This window comes from Bombina bombina, chromosome 5 (assembly GCF_027579735.1).
Source record: "Bombina bombina isolate aBomBom1 chromosome 5, aBomBom1.pri, whole genome shotgun sequence".
Classification (NCBI taxonomy): Eukaryota; Metazoa; Chordata; class Amphibia; order Anura; family Bombinatoridae; genus Bombina; species Bombina bombina.
The window spans coordinates 828380658-828398682 of NC_069503.1; the positions used below are offsets into that span (position 1 = coordinate 828380658).

At 41.7% G+C, this 18025-nt stretch overlaps 1 protein-coding gene across 1 annotated transcript in view; it reads right to left on the reverse strand.

Moving 5' to 3' along the window:
• The window catches only part of SMCHD1 (structural maintenance of chromosomes flexible hinge domain containing 1), a 1770687-nt gene that overhangs the window by 1144166 nt on the left and 608496 nt on the right, over nucleotides 1-18025 (reverse strand). The window contains exon 16 of the mRNA XM_053715865.1: nucleotides 5530-5612. Within this exon, the coding sequence (XP_053571840.1) occupies nucleotides 5530-5612 (83 nt within the window). The remainder of the gene's footprint in view (nucleotides 1-5529; nucleotides 5613-18025) is intronic.

Sequence of the window (18025 nt, forward strand, 5' to 3'; positions counted from 1 at the left end):
TGATCAAATAAAAAAATTGTTCACTTTTGCACTAACTTTGGGGTTCTTACTGAAATTATTTACAAACAGCTTGTGCAATTATGGCACAAATGGTTGTAAATGCTTCTCTGGGATCCTCATTGTTCAGAAATAGCAGACATATATGGCTGTGGCATTACTTTTTGGTAAATAGAAGGCTGCTAAATGCAGCTGCACACCATACTTATTATTTAGTATTATGCCCAGAAGTGATGGGGTTAATTAGGTAGCTTGTAGGGAGCTTTAAGGGTTAATTTTAGCTTTAGTGTAGAGATCAGCCTCCCACCTGACACATCTTCCCCCCTGATCCCTCCCAAACATCTCTCTTCCCTCCCCCACCCCACAATTGTCCCCGCCATCTTAAGTACTGGCAGAAAGTCTGCCAGTACTAAAATAAGTAGCTCTATAACCCTCGCCCATTACCTATTTGCTGCCATCTTGGGTACTGGCAGCTGTCTGCCAGTACCGAATTTGCCTCCCAAAAAAGTTTTTTTTTTTTTTTTAATGTAATTTTTTCTGTAGTGAAGCTGCCCCCCTCAATAGCCCCCTCCCAGATCCTTTTGATCATTCCCCCCCCTCCCTCTCCCACTCTCCCATTAATTGGTGGCAGTGGTTGTTGCGCAATCGTGCGCACACATGTGTGTGCGCTCCCTGCAGGCCCCGGCACCCGGCGTGCACATTGCACATTCAGGAACCGGATGCCGGGTAGCGATGGGCCGCCCACCCGCCTCGCTGCAGCTGCTCCGACCCACCGATTGGCTCCATCGCTACTGGTGCAGAGAAGGCCACAGAGTTGCTCTCTCTGCATTGGTCTTGGAAAAAAGGTATTGCAGTGATGCCTCAATATTGAGGCATCACAGCAATACCTTGAAAGTGGCTGGAAGCAATCAGGATCGCTTCCAGCCACTTAAAACCCTAATGTCGTACAGGGTACATCGCTGGTCTTTAAAGACCAGTTTGTGTGTGACGTACCCTGTACGACATGCGTCGTTGATGGGTTAAAAGTAAACGGAGATGTTGAAGCTTAAATCTAAAATTAATTTCCTCATAATCTACTGTACTAGCAACTGCAGATTCAGAATCAGAGATTCAGCCCTCAGAAGCTGCTGAGGAATGATCCTTGCTAGATAACGGAGATAGACTGACTAAAATAGCCTTGGCAGAATCAGGACTCTTCGAAATGTTCTTAGATTTCCTCTTTCTCTTACCAGAAGAAGGTAAGGCACTCAAAGCCGCAGAAACTGCAGACGATAATTGTGCAGCAAAATCCTCTGGTAAAAATACACTCCCAGGGGTTGACAGAGGAACCACAGGGCACTGCATGTGAAACTGTTAAAGACTGGGACTGAAAGCTCAGAATGGGTATCTTTATTTTTTAGACAATAATACTTTATTTAGCCAAGAGGAACAAAATTGCACAAGCGGTATAACCTGGACATCTGCACAGTAAAGACATTTGTCAATGGACAGGGATAGCTTGGGAACCGTATCCATAGACCAACACAGTAAGAGGAAATAAATAAGAATGCCAAAAAAAAAAAAAAAACATGAAAAAATAAAAAACCTTTATATTTTCTTTTTTTTATATTTATTTTATTGTATTTTTAAATACAAAAAGTACAGGCAACTCTAAGCCCCAGCACGGTCCTGTTCTGAAACAAAACTAAAGTTCTTAGAAAGCTGAAAACACTGCTGAGAGAAACAGTAGATAAACTACCAGATGCCGTAAAAATCTGCCCTGTTCAACTCGTTCCACACAAACACAGCCAACACTATAACTGCTCAGCGGAAGTAAGATGAGTGGTCACATGATCGCAAATTATCTAAAAGTGTGACCCGGAACAGAACAAACACGGGAAAAGAAAAATAACCGCCAAAACAAAAAACCCTTAAAGAAAAAGTACCCAGAAACAACTAAGGGTAAAAAACATTGTGTGTCAAATGTGAATATAGCATAGCCCCTTCATAGAAGAAAATTACCAGAATAAGGGTAAAGTCTTAAAGGGCAATTATACACTAATTTTTTCTTTGCATAGATGTTTTGTAGATGATCTATTTGTAAAGCCCATAAAGTTTTTTTTTTTTTAAATGCATAATTTTGCTTATTTTTAAAGAACATTGCTCCTAACCAAGCCCCAAAGTTTTATTTGAATACCGTCAGCTACCTTCTCCAGCTTGCTTCTGTGTAAAGGGTCTTTTCATATGCAAAAGAAGAGGGAGGAGGGGAGCGTCTTATTTCCCACTTGCAGTGGGCTTTCCAACTACTTTTCAACAAAGCTAAACTGAAAGCTTCTAAGTACGTTTTTAAACCATTTTATACTGGATTTTTATATCAGTATCTGTGCATCTTATTCTTTATAGTAGTGTCTATTACATGCAGTTATATGAAAATGAGTGTATACTGTCCCTTTAAGCCAGAAAGAGCCTTTCCCTCACTTATGGCAGAGCAGTGCCCTGATCTGCTGCCCATAATAAATCTCACAATTAAAGAGATATTCAGTCCCATAAAGTTCCAACCTTTTTAGAAATATTCCTAAGTGCTGCAACCTTCTCAACTAGAAGGCAAAAAGACTTACCTGTGGATACGCTGCAGGGAAGGTACAGCAACAGGTATGACACTCAACCGACCTCTGACAGGGACCTGTAGACAAAGAAAAACAGAGTAACCAACCCTGGTTTTCTATAAAGGGGTAGCATACCTGTTGGAAGGTAAGCAACGACTACTTTGCAATCTTCCAACTGCTAAAAGCCACCATTACTCTTACTAAAGGGGATTACATGGACACAGCATAACCCCAAATCCTTGCTCGTAGGGAAAAGTACCCATTAAATGATTAATAACTTGATTTTCTTCAGACACCATCTTCGCACACTACTTACGATGTACACAGGCAAATAATGACTAGGGATTGTGGGAAGTGGAAGGATACTTGAATCTTTGCTAGGGTGTTCTTTGCCTCCAAATGGTGGCCAGGAGTTGAATTCCCACTAGTAATTGAATGGATTTGTGGACTCTCCATGCCATTGGAAAGAAAAACACTTTTGAATGTTTAAATTAAAATAAAGTGTACTGAGCATAAAACCCATATAAACCCTGGAAAAATATGTTCCACAGGCTAACCAGAGCCTGCACTATAGAACTGCATCATGCAGGAAGCTATTGCCAGTTCTCTTAATCGTCCATACTCATAATTGTGTAAAGTGCTCAAAACATTATCCCAAAAACTGCCAGAGGGTTAAAAAGAGTCAGAGGCTTCCCTAATAGTGCTCTAAATGCTAGCAGGACTTTGAGGAGCACAGGTTAAGTCCCCTTGCTATGCAGTTTCTGTGTCAAATTATAGCCTCTGTGCCGTATAAAGGCACTTACCTTATGCAGCACCCTTTCACTGGCTTACCAGGCATGTAATCTATGTCAATGCAGTTTCGGCAGTATCCAGAAGAGAGACCATCCAGTGCAGATATTGAGTATTATAGAGGATTGCAGTAGAAAATACCAGAGTCCAACAGGGGGAGGTTAGGGATGAGCCCCCTTGACGCATGAATGTAGTTATTGCTGAAGCCCCGTTAGGAAAATACTGTGCACATAACAGGGTAATCCTGTGTCCCTGTATCATTCCGCTGAAGTGAAGAGTTTTTTTGTCTTCTTTGTAAATGATACTCCCCAAGGACTCTGGGTCTTGTATAGGTCTGAGCTCCCAATTTGTAATCTATAAGCAATTAGCTGAAAAAAATATCTATTCTTAACTATCTCCTAGGAGGCAAAGAACAAAACTAGAGAGGTATGGGAGGGTTTAAAGCTCTTGAATGGGTTCTTGACCTTCTTCTAGTGGCGGGAAATATATGCCATAAGTTATGGAGGACTGTGGACCATCATTTCACAAAAGTAAAACCCCCCGGCCTTCAAATTAAGTGTTCAATTTCCAAGCCATCAAGTTTAGAGAGAATAGGCCTTGAAGCAAAAGGTTAACAGGACATTTGCACCAGATTCGCAAAACAAGTCCTACAAGGCAAGGTTGGAGCAATCAGGATTACTAATGACAACTCCTGCTTGATTCTGACTATAAATCATGGTAGCAGAACAAGAGGAGGAAAAATGAGGAACAGACAAAAAAAAATCAAACAAACAGGGAGCTACTAGAGCATCCACAAACTTCACCTGCAAATTCCTGGACCTCAAAATATCTGGGAAGCTTGTTGTACTGCAAAATGTACAAGAATTGCTCTCTGCCCAAGCGAGAATTCTGAAAAACGTCTTCATTGTCAGAGAACTGTGGGTTCAACCTTGATGATTGATGTAAACCACTGCTGTGACATTGTCTGACTAAAAACACAGGTAAGTCTCTTCTTTCAGGAGAGGCCAGAACTGAAAATTCAAGTTCAAGAATATTTATGGCATCATCGCCTCACAAAGCAACCAAGTTCTTTGTGCTCTCTTGGAACCCAGACTGCACCCTAACCTGATAGACTTGCATCTGTCGAGATAACAGACCAATTTAAATGTAGCAGTAGGCTGCCTTAATACAAGTAAAATAAATACTGATTGATATATACTTTTTTTTTTTTTTTTTCATAATTATTTCTTTATTGAAAGAATTTTTTTTTTTTTGTATACAAACAGAGGTCAAAATTACAATCTTTCCATATTTGTACATTATAACAGTGAGTAGACTATAATTTACTATCTACTTGCGAATATGGACCGTGATTAAAGTTTACAGACGTTTATGACCTGACCTATGACGTATGTGGTCAATATAAATTAACATAAACTAATTCAACCTAAAACATCTAAAACCTATAAACCTATAAACATATAAACAGGCAGTAAACATTACATCTTTGGTATTTAATATAATTGTTTCATACCCAGCATATTTTTCACATGTAACCAACCCAGAGAATGAATTAACTATATAAAACGCATATCTATGCCTATCCATGCCGGGAGGAATTAGACATATGGTATGTAAAGGTTAGCATTTTCTATTGTTTCTGTGTAACAAGACTTCTAAATGAGTCCCAATAAAACAACATATCATTATAGAGCTGCAATTGATTACTTCTAAGAAAATAATATCTTTCTAGCTTAATTAAGTTGTTAACTTTTTCTCTCCATGAATCTAGTGAAGGAGCTGTGGTCGTTTTCCAATGGGAAGCTATCAGGACCTTTGCTGCATTGAACATTAATTGTGCTAGATTCCTTTTTATTACACATTTTAGTTCATCATATGAATTAAATAGGCAAACCCTAGGTGATATTGGCAGATTACCTGATGTCGCTAGATTAACCTCTCCTACAATCAAATGCCAAAAATCTTGTATTATTTGGCACGACCACCAGATTGATATATACTTTGATGCTTTATCTACACTAAGGGAACATTAATCTATGATACATTGTTGTTATTATGAGAATATAAAATATGCCTATGTCATTTACACACACACACACACACACATTCAGTAATGCATATACCATCACATGACATCTAAAATATATTTCCTTTATACCTATTGGGGTTCCAGCATCCTTCTCAGCATTTTGATTCAATTCATCTCCTTCTGGCCAGGTCACAGACAATGTCTCAGGTAATCTAAAATAAACAGGTAACATCATTTATGTAAGAACTGACCTGATAAATTATTTTTTACATGGTGACGAGAGTTCATGAGCTTGTTACACATGGGATATACATTCCTACCAGGAGAGGGCAAAGTTTCCCAAACATCAAATACCTATAAATACACCCCCCAACTCACTCATACCTCAGTTTAACGTATAGCCAAGATGGTAAGGTGTATAAGGAGTAAAAGCACAAAAAAGAGGAATAAGATAAATAATGTGCCTTATGCAAAAAAAAATGATAACCCCCCAAAAATGGGTGGGCCTCCTGGAATCTCTCCACCATGAAAGAAATTAATTTATCAGGTAAGTTCCTATATAAATTATGTTTTCTATCATATAGGTGGCAAGAGTGAACAAGCTTATTACTGATGGGATATCATATCCAAGATGTGGAAGTCCACGAGTAACAAACGTAGGGATAAAATGAAAGACAGCTATTTTCGCTGAGAAATTAAATCCAAAAAAGTAAATTTATGCTTACCTGATAAATTAATTTATTCTATGGTACGACGAGTCCACAGATTCATCCTTTACTTGTGGGATATTATCCTTCCTAACAGGAAGTGGCAAAGAGCACCACAGCAGATCTGTCCATATAGCTCCTCCCTTAGCTCCACCCCCCAGTCATTCGACCGAAGGTACAGGAAGAAAAACCAGAAACTACAAGGTGCAGAGGTGAATTAAGTTTAAATCAAAAAATATAATCTGTCTTAAAATGACAGGGCGGGCCATGGACTCGTCGTACCATAGAAGAAATTAATTTATCAGGTAAGCATACATTTACTTTTCTTCTATAAGGTACGACAAGTCCACTGATTCATCCTTTACTTGTGGGATACAATACCAAAGCTACAGAACACGGATGAACGGGAGGGACAAGAAAGATGGTTAAACAGAAGGCACCACTGCTTGAAAAACTTTTCTCCCAAAAATAGCCTCAGAAGAAGCAAAAGTATCACATTTGTAAAATTTGGAAAAGGTATGAAGCGAAGACCATGTGGAAACCACCGCTCTAGTAGAGTGAGCTGTAATCCTTTCAGGAGGCTGCTGTCCAGCAGTCTCGTATGCCAAACGGATGATGCTTTTCAGCAAAAAAGAAAGAGAGGTAGCCGTAGCTTTTTGACCTCTACATTTTCCAGAATAGACAACAAACAAAGAAGACGTTTGAAGTTTTACTTACAAGCAACAAAATATTTCCGTCAAAGCACGAACCACGTCCGAGTTGTGCAACAGACGCTCCTTCTTAGAGGAAGGATTAGGACACAGAGAAGGAACAACAATTTCCTCATTGATATTCCTATTAGTAACAAACTTAGGAAGGAAACCAGGTTTGGTACGCAAAACCACCTTATCAGCATGGAAAACAAGATAAGGCGAGTCGCATTGCAATGCAGATAATTCAGAAACTCTTCGAGCCGAAGAGATAGCAACTAAAAACAGAACTTTCCAAGATAGAATCTTAATATCTATGGAATGCATAGGTTCAAACGGAACCCCTTGAAGAACTTTAAGAGCTAAATTCAAACTCCATGGCGGAGCAACAGGTTTAAACACAGGCTTGATTCTAACTAAAGCCTGACAGAACGACAAAACGTCTGGAACATCTGCCAGACGTTTGTGCAGTAGAATTGATAAGGCAGATATCTGTCCCTTTAAGGAACTAGCTGATAGCCCCTTCTCCAATCCTTCCTGGAGAAAGTACAAAATCCTAGGAATCCTGATCTTACTCCATAAGTAGCCTTTGAACTTGCACCAATAAAGATATTTATGCCATATATTATGATACATTATCCTAGTGACAGGCTTTCGAGCCTGAATCAAGGTATCTATGACCGACTCAGAGAAACCCCGCTTGGATAAAATCAAGCGTTCAATCTCCAAGCAGTCAGCCGCAGAGAAACTAGATTTGGATGCTGGAACGGACCTTGAATCAGAAAGTCCTGTCTCAGAGGCAGAGTCCATGGTGGAAGAGATGACATGTCCATCAGGTCTGCATATCAAGTCCTGCGTGGCCACGCAGGTGCTATCAAAATCACCGAAGCTCTCTCCTGTTTGATTCTGGCAATCAAACGAGGAAGGAGAGGAAAAGGTGGAAACACATAAGCCAGGTTGAATGACCAGGGTACTGCTAGAGCATCTATTAGTACTGCCTGAGGATCCCTTGACCTGGACCCGTAACGAGGAAGTTTGGTGTTCTGACGAGACGCCATCAGATCCAATTCTGGGGTGCCCCATTGCTGAATCAATTGTGCAAACACCTCCGGATGGAGTTCCCACTCCCCCGGATGAAAAGTCTGACGACTTAGAAAATCCGCTTCCCAGTTCTCCACTCCTGGGATATAGATTGTTGATAGATGGCAAGAGTGAGTCTCTGCCCATTGAATTATTTTGGTAACCTCTATCATCGCTAGAGAACTCTTTGTTCCCCTCTGATGATTGATATATGCTACAGTCATGATATTGTCCGACTGGAATCTTATGAATCTGGCCGAAGCCAGCTGAGGCCACGCCTGAAGCGCGTTGAATATCGCTCTCAGTTCTAGAATATTTATCGGGAGGAGAGCCTCCTCCTGAGTCCACAAACCCTGTGCTTTCAGGGAATTCCAGACTGCACCCCAGCCCAATAGGCTGGCGTCCGTCGTCACTATGACCCACGCTGGCCTGCAGAAAAACATTCCCTTGGACAGATGATCCTGTGACAACCACCAAAGAAGAGAGTCTCTGGTCTCTTGATCCAGATTTATCTGAGGAGATAAATCTGCATAATCCCCATTCCACTGTTTGAGCATGCATAGTTGCAGTGGTCTGAGATGCAAGCGAGCAAACGGAACTATGCCCATTGCCGCTACCATTAAGACGATTACCTCCATACACTGAGCCACTGACGGCCGAGGAATGGAATGAAGAGCTCGGCAGATGGATAAAATATTCGATTTCCTGACCTCTGTCAGAAAATTTTTCATGTCCACCGAATCTGTCAGAGTTCCCAGGAATGGAACTCTTGTGAGAGGGATAAGTGAACTCTTTTTTTACGTTCACCTTCCACCCGTGAGATCTTAGAAAAGCCAACATGATGTCCGTGTGAGACTTGGCTAGTTGGTAAGTCGACGCCTGAATTAAGATATTGTCCAGATAAGGCGCCACAGCTATGCCCCATGGCCTTAGAACCGTCAGAAGGGACCCTAGCACCTTTTGTGAAAATTCTGGGAGCTGTGGCCAACCCGAAGGGAAGAGCCACAAACTGGTAATGCTTGTCCAGAAAGGCGAACCTGAGGAACTGGTGATGATCTTTGTGGATAGGTATGTGTAGATACGCATCCTTTAAGTCCACGGTGGTCATATGTTGACCCTCCTGGATCATTGGCAAAATAGTCTGAATGGTCTCCATCTTGAAGGATGGGACTCTGAGGAATTTGTTTAGGATCTTGAGATCCAAAATTGGTCTGAAGGTTCCCTCTTTTTTGGCAACCACAAACAGATTGGAGTAGAACCCCTGCCCCTGTTCTGTTTTCGGAACTGGGCAGATCACTCCATGGTATATAGGTCTTCTACACAGCGTAAGAATGCCTCTCTTTTTGTCTGGTTTACAGACAATTGAGAAAGATGGAATCTCCCCCTTGGAGGAGAATCTTTGAAATCTAGAAGATACCCCTGGGTTACGATTTCTAAACCCCAAGAGTCCTGAACGTCTCTTGCCCAAGCCTGAGCAAAGAGAGAAAGTCTGCCCCCTACTAGATCCGGTCCCGGATCAGGGGCTACCCTTTCATGCTGTCTTGGTGGCAGCAGCGGGATTCTTGGCCTGTTTACCCTTGTTCCAAGTCTGGTTAGGTCTCCAGACTGACTTGGATTGAGCAAAATTCCCCTCTTGCTTTACAGCAGGGGAAGAGGTAGAGGGACCACCTTTGAAGTTTCGAAAGGAACAAAAATTATTTTGTTTGGTCCTCATCTTATTTGTCTTATCCTGAGGAAGGGCATGTCCTTTCCCTCCAGTAATGTCTGAAATGATCTCTTTCAGTTCAGGCCCGAATAGGGTCTTACCCTTGAAAGGGATGGCTAAAAGCTTAGCTTTTGATGACAAATCAGCAGACCAGGACTTAAGCTATAACGCTCTACGCGCTAAAATGGCAAAACCTGAATTCTTTGCCGCTAATTTAGCCAGTTGAAAAGCAGCATCTGTAATGAAAGAATTAGCTAGCTTGAGAGCCCTAATTCTATGCAGAATATCATCTAATGGGGTCTCAACCTGAAGAGCCTCCTCCAGAGCCTCGAACCAAAAGGATGCTGCAGTAGTTACAGGAACAATGCACGCTATAGGTTGGAGAAGAAAACCCTGATGAACAAATATTTTCTTCAGGAGACCCTAATTTTTTATCCATAGGATCTTTGAAAGCACAACTGTCCTCGATAGGTATAGTTGTACACTTAGCCAGGGTAGAAATAGTTCCCTCCACCTTAGGGACCGTCTGCCACGAGTCCCGCATGGTGTCTGATATGGGAAACATTTTCTTAAAAGTAGGAGGGGGAGCGAACGGAATACCTGGTCTATCCCACTCCTTAGTAACAATGTCCGAAATCCTCTTAGGGACCGGAAAAACATCAGTGTAGGCAGGAACCTCTAGAAATCTGTCCATTTTACACAATTTCTCTGGAACTAAAATAGGGTCACAATCATCCAGAGTCGCTAAAACCTCCCTGAGCAATAAGCGGAGGTGTTCTAGTTTAAATTTAAAAGCCGTCATATCTGAGTCTGTCTGAGGGAACATATTTCCTGGATCAGAAATCTCTCCCTCAGCCAGCAAATTCCTCACCACCAACTCAGAACATTGTGAGGGTACATCGGATATGGCTAATAAAGCGTCAGAGGGCTCAGAATTTGTTCTCACACCAGACCTAATGCGCTTCCCCTGCAACCAAGGCAGCTTAGATAAAACCTCTGTGACGGTAGTATTCATAACTGTGGCCATATCTTGCAGTGTAAAAGAATTAGACACACTAGAAGTACTCTGCGTCACTTGTGCGGGCGTTAATGGTTGTGACACTTGGGGAGAATTAGATGGCATAACCTGATTCCCTTCTGACTGAGAATCATCCTGCAAAATACTTTTAGTAGCTAAAATATGTTATTTGCAATTTATTGACCTTTCAGTGCATGAGGGACACATTCTAAGTGGAGGTTCCACAATGGCTTCTAAACATATTAAACATTGACTTTCCTCGATGTCAGACATGTTGAACAGGCTAGTAATGACTACAAACAAGCATGGAAACACTTTATTTAGTGAAAAAAAACAACAATCTTAAAAAATGGTACTGCGCCTTTAAGAGAAAAAAAAGCATACACGTTCTGCAAAACTGCTTTAAAATGCACTATTTTTTTTTAAAATTGTTGCAAGCAGACACAATATATGTAGTTAAGATTGCCCCACAAGGAAATTTAACATTTAACCCTTTAATGTGCAAACCGGATTGAAATTAGGCCTAAATCCGGAAAAAAAAACACCCCCAGCACCTTGCCACAGCCCTGCTGTGGCCCTACCTGCCCTCAGGGATAGTAAATATGGGGTGAAAGCTTCAATTTGGCCCAAAACATCCACCAGGGCCCTCAGGAGTTAGAGCTTGCTGCTTGCTGAATGAAAATAACTGTGCATCTGAGGCGCGAAAATAGGTCCCGCCCATCTCACTCAATGTCTCTACAGCCTCAAAGAACCGTACCAAAACGGTTTTAAACTAGCCATGTGGGTTCTGAGACCCCAAAAAAAAAAAAAAAAGCCAAGTGTACCCTCAATAAAGTTGCCCAAAAAATGTTATTGCCCACAAAACGTTAACAGCACTCCCAGTTCATAAAACGTTTGCCCACAAACATTCAAAACTTAGTGTCAACCATTTTTATAATAAACCCTTTATGCAAGCTTAGTAATGCCCTTCTATAGCTCTTAGGATTACTGCTTACCCTTACCTTCATGGGGATACTGTCAGCCTTTTCTAAAATACACAGTCTCTCCAGAAAAAATGACTGAACATACCTCACTGCTATATATCATGAAAATATTCCTCACATTGAAGTTTCCTGCACTCCTCAGCCTCTGTGGGAACAGCACTGGATCTTAGTTACAAATGCTAAGATCATCATCCTCCAGGCAGAAGTCTTCATCCATCTGCTGTCTGAGAGTAAATCGTACAGACCGGTACCATTTAAAACAAAAAACTCTTGCTTGGAGAAATTAAAAACTAATATTTTATCACCTCTTTCACTTTACCCTTCCTAGTACTTAAAGTAGGCAAAGAGAATGATGGGGGGTGGAGCTAAGGGAGGAGCTATATAGACAGCTCTGCTGTGGTGCTCTTTGCCACTTCCTGTTAGGAAGGATAATATCCCACAAGTAAAGGATGAATCTGTGGACTCGTCGTACCTTATAGAAGAAATCTAAATTTATGCTTACCTGATAAATTTCTTTCTTTCCAGATACGGTGAGTCCACGGAATCATCAATTACTGTTGGGAATATCACTCCTGGCCAGCAGGAGGAGGCAAAGAGCACCACAACAAAGCTGTTATATGTCACTTCCTACAATCCCCAGTCATTCGACTGAAGGGAAATGGAGAAAAAGGAAATAACACAAAGTGTAGAGGTGCCTAAGGTTAAAGTTAAAAAATAACTGTCTTAAAATAAAGGGTGGGCCATGGAATCACCGTATCCAGAAATAAATTTATCAGTTAAGCATAAATTTTGTTTTATTTCCTAAGATACGGTGAGTCAACGGAATCATAAATTACTGTTGGGAACCAATACACAAGGACACTGATGATTAGGGAGGGACAAGACAGGTAACCTAAACAGAAGGCACCACTGCTTGAAGAACCTTTCTCCCAAAATAACCTCAGACGAGGCAAAATAATCCAATTTGTAAAATTTGGACAGGGTATGCAGAGAAGACCAAGTTGCAGCCTTGCAAATCTGTTCTACAGAAGCCTAATTTTAAAAAACTCAAGAAGAGACAGCCCTAGTGGAATGAGCTGTAATTCTCTCAAGAGACTGCTGCCCAGCAGTCTCATAAGCAAAACCAATGATACTTCTCAACCAGAGAGAAAGAGATGTAGCAGAAACTTTCTGACCCTTGCATGTCCCAGAGAAACAAACAAACAGGGCAGAAGCCTGGTGAAAATCATTAGTCACCTGTTAAAAAAATTTCAAAGCATGCACAACCACCAAGTTGTGCAACAAGCGTTCTTCAGAAAAGAAGAACTACGACAAGCGAAGGAATCAAAATTTCCTGATTAAAATTTCCAATCTCCAAGCAGTCAGTTTCCAAGAAATTATATTTGGGTGAAGGAAAAGACCCTGAATTAGAATGTCCTTCCCCAGAGGCAATCTCCAAGGTGAGAGAGACAATATCTCCACTAGGTCTGCATACCCAATCCTGCGAGGCCACGCAGGAGCTATCAGAATTACTAAAGCTCTCTCCTGTTTGACACGAGCAATGACTCATGGAAGGAAGCAAACAGAGAAAATGGGGATGCAAGATTGAAATCCCAGGAAAAGCCTTGAACCGTATGTTGGAAGCTATGGAAAGTCCGGAAACCCCCCGTTTGAGGGTTTACCAGGAGAACACCTCTGGATGGAGAGTCCCACTCCCCGGATGAAAGATTGGTCTGTTCAGAAATCTGATTCCCAGTTGTACACCCCTGGAAAGGATGACAAACGGCAATCGTGAGCTTCTGCCCACAGACTATTCAAGTCACCTCCTATGACTAAGGAACTCTGAGTTCCTCTGGATTAAACAATGTCCATGCACGGCATAGGTTAACTGGATTCTGGAGTGGTGGGATCTGAACCCACGCCACCAAGGAGACTGGAGGTTTAATCAAGTGCCTTAGACAGCACGGTCACTGATGTAAGCCACTGAGGTGACCTTGTCTGACTGGAACCAGGCTAAGGACGACTGAGGCCAAACCCTAAGAACATTGCAAATCTCTTTCAATTCCAAGATGTTAAAGAGGAAAGCAGACACTTCCATGCCTCAAACAGGTCCCAGACTGCTTCAAAGACCAGCAGGCTGGCGTCCGTGGTCACATAACCCAGGAATGTCTCCAGAAGCACGAGCCCTGAGACAGATATTCCTGAAAAACCACCACGTGAGGAAGTCTTTTGACGATTGATCTAGATCTATCTCCTAAAACATATCCGAATGATCTCCATTGTATGGAAAATAAAAAAAAGGGAATAATGTCCATGGGAACCATCAGACCAATTCCCTCCATACATGAAGTTACTGAAAAGTGAAGGGAAAATTAACTGCAGCTAGATTCAAAATCTCAACCCTCTGGTTGCAAGATGGTTAAGCTATCAACCGGACCATTAGAGCTTGCTATTAGTCGGACAGTAGACGGCAGAGAGAGAGAAATTTGATTAGCTGACCTCTGATAGAATATTCTGCTAGACAGAGAAGCTATTAAAGGTACCCCAAAAAAATCACCCTTGTGGATGGAACAAGAGAACTCTGCTCCAGATTTATTTCCCATCCATGGGAAAGTAGATTGGACAAGGTCTACCGAAAGAGAGTTTGCACGAAGGAAAGATGACACCTGAACCATATACTGTCCAAAAAGCACCCTTGCAATACCCCAATACCTAAAAGTTTTTCTAAGAAGATGAAACTCAGAGACTTGAGAAGATCCCGATCATGGGACCAATAAATACACATCCCTCAGGTCTATGTTCATTATGAAGAGGCCCACTTGCAGCAAAGGAGAATGAATACTACTTTGAAGGGCAGAACCTGAGAAACTTGAGGTAAATACCTAGATCCCGTTCCCAGACTGGGATTATCACTCCCAGAAAAGGTCCTAAACCCAATTCAAGGAATGCTTCTCATCATACCTAAATTGCAGATACTCTAGAAGGAGAAATCTACCCCTGGGAGGAATCTTAAAATGGACTAAGTTTGGTTGGCATCCCAAAGACATGACTGACCCTGCAGAAACAGGAAAAGGAAAACTTTCCTTTAGTCTACTCTCCTGGCGGGTGGCATTTCCCCCGTAAAGTTAGAGGATAATTCTGCCAGACCAAGTCTCAACAAGGTCTCATCCTTGAAAAGAAACGCCAGGAGCTTGTATTAGGAGGAAACATAAATAAGAACCTGCAACTGCAAGACTAGAAAGTCCAGGCTGTACCACTAAGCCGCAGGTAAGCTTCTCAGCTGATTTCCAAGATTTCAACCACAAGCCCGACTGGCTAGCACAGCAAGTCTAATAAGACAAGGCATTTATCTAAATAAACAATTAAACCTCCAGCTTCTAATCCATGAATCAGAAAAGGAGCAGCTACCCTCCATAGGGATCAGAAAGTTCCCTTCTACTTAGGGCACTGTGCATTTTAATGGAGTGAGCAACAGGAAAATCCTTAAAGGACGGGAGACAGGGAGAAAGGTATCCCTAGCTTCTCCTACCGCTGTGAAATATTCCATAGCACGTCTAGCAACATTTCCTCAAAAGAAGGAATATCATAGAAAAGATCAAGTTTACAAAACTTTCAAAGGTTGACAATGACAGGGTTATTGATGCCGTCCAAGTAGCTAAAACCTCCTTTAAAACTACACAGAGTGTGCAAGCATACACCTGAAGTAGATCACTTCAGCATCAGATAAATGAATTATACTGTCCAATTCTGAGAATTTACCTTCTGAAGCTACCGGCAAATCCTCCTCACCCAATTAAGGAGAAAGAGCAAAAGCAGAATCATGATGGGTTTGTAAGAGTCTCGCTTAAAAGATGGAGGGACGTAGAGTTTGTTATTTTCATAGTAGAGACCATCAGCTTCCATTTGAAGTTATGATATAGGTAGGTAGGTGTCTTCCATTTGTCCTATTCGTAGAAGTTGGGAGAAAGAGGTAATACCGAGGAAATGGTCCAGAGGAATGAGCGTGCTAGATTGGGTTTCTGAAAATGTTTTTTATCCCTTCTGGATAGAGCATCTGCCATTCCATTCTTGGATCCAGGTCTATACGTGATATGGTAGTTAAACCTAGCAAAGTATAAGCTGCAACAGACCTGTCATGCTGATAAGGTTTTATTTGCCTGCAGGTATTCTACATTTCTGTGATCAGTGAATATCAGAATAGGTACTTTTGTGCCCTGTAATAAATGTTGCCAGTGTTCTAGAGAACATTTGATTACAAGCAGTTCTTTCTCACCAATGGGGTAATTTAATTTTGGGGTGGTCAACAATCTTGAATAAAAAGTGACTGGATTAATAGGTTCAGCAGGAGAGATCCGTTCTGATAGGACTGCCCTGATTGCATAATCTGAGGAGTCTACCTCCAGAATAAATTGATGGTTGGGGTCAGGAAAGCAAAGGATAGGAGCTTCTGTAAATTTTCTTTTTAAGAAATCAAAGGTGGTTTGTTCTGAGGAGGTCCATAGGTAAGAACTGTACTTAGTGAGACTACTGAGGGGTATAGAAACAGATGACAATTTTATTATTATTATTATTATTATATTATTATTATTATTATTATTATTATTATTTTTCTTTATTTATGAAGCGCCAACATATTCTGCAGTGCTGTCCATGGATACAATTCATTTAAATAAAACAATACAAGACTTGTAAAAGACAGGACACAATTTACAGGCCCTATTCCTGTGGGAACTTACAATCCAGAAGGGTAGGACGTTGAGAAACAGGAGGTGAGGACTGCAAGATTTGGAAAGATGTTAATACAGAGTTAGATGATGGAAATGTTAGGTAAGTGAAGTTAATTTATTATTGAGTTGGGTGGTAGGCTTCACTGAACAGAAAAGTCTTCAGGGAACATTTAAAGGAAGACAGATTAGGGCAAAGCCTGACAGCACGAGGGAGAGTGTTCCAGAGGGTAGGTGCTGCACGACAGAAGTCCTTGCGGATGCAAGGAGTGGGTCATTGTTGGATCTTAGTGGACAGGCTGGAGTATACTTGTGTATTAGAGAGGATAGGTAGAGGGGAGCGGTGTTGGTGAGAGCTTCGTATGTAAGGGTGAAAATTTTGAATTTAATTCTGCTGTGAATGGGGAGCCAAGAAAGGGACTCGCAGAGAGGTGGAGCAGATGCAGATCGACGGGAAAGGTGGATAAGCCTGGCGGAGGCATTTAGGATGGCTTGAAGGGGGGGGAGAGGCGGGAAAGAGGAAGGCCAGCGAGTAGGTTATTGCAGTAGTCAAGTTGGGAGATAACAAGGGGGTGGATTATTTGCTTTGTGGTGTCAGCGCTCAGAAAAGGGCGAATTTTGGAAATAATGTGTAGATGGTTGCGGCAGGATGTAGAAAGCGATTGAATATGGGGGACGAAGGATAGATTTGAGTCAAGTGTGACTCCGAGGCAGCAGACTTGGGGCGATGGGGAAATGGTGATGCCGTCAACAGGGATAGAGAAGTCAGAAGTTGGCGTAGAACTTGAAGGGGGGGGGGGGATAAGAAGGAGCTCAGTCTTGGACATGTTAATCTTTAGGTGGTGAGAGGCCATCCAGGGAGAAATACCAGATAAACAGTCACTGACATGAGAAAGGATAGAGGAAGAGAGAGCAGGGGTGGAGAGGTAAATCCGGGTGTCATCAGCATAGAGGCGATATTTGAAGCCATAACTGTTGATAAGAGGCATAGGAGAGGAGGAGTCGCCGGCAAATGACACAGAAAAGACCTGTGGGAAAGATAGGAGTGAATCCAGGAAAGAGCAGTGTCACAGAGGCAATTATTTATTGAATTTGCGGCAGATGTTCGTAAATCCAAGAAATTGCTGTACATCTTTCTTGGAGGATGGAGAAGGCCCATCTCTAATTGCTTCAACTTTACATTCTTCCATTTGGATCCCATTTGAAGATATACGGTAGCCAAGAAAGGAGATTTAAGTGACGTGAAACAGGCATTTTTCCGGTTTGGCATAGAGTTGGTGGGTTCGTAATCTTCCTAATACCCATCGGATGTGTTTAATGTGGTCTTGTACATTTATCAGAGTAAATGAGGATATTGTCAAAATAAACGACCATAAATATGTCTCGCAGATCTCTGAAGATGTCGCTGATCAGGTATTGGAGGGTGGCAGGGGCGTTGCAGAGACTGAATGTCATCACAGTATGCTCGTAGAGACCATAGCAAGTTCTAAAAGCTGTGAGCCATTTGTCTCCCTCACTTAAACAGATTAAATTGTAGGCACCCCTAAAGTCTAATTTTGTGTAAATGTGTGCCTGTCGTAGATGTTCAATGAGTTCTGGGATCAGTGGAAGAAGGTATTTGTTTTATATAGTTATTTTGTTGAGTTCCCTATAATTAATGATCAGTCTCAACGAATTGTCTTTGTTTATCACAAACAATATGCCTGCTCCGGCTAGAGAAGTTGAGGGTCTTATGAAGCC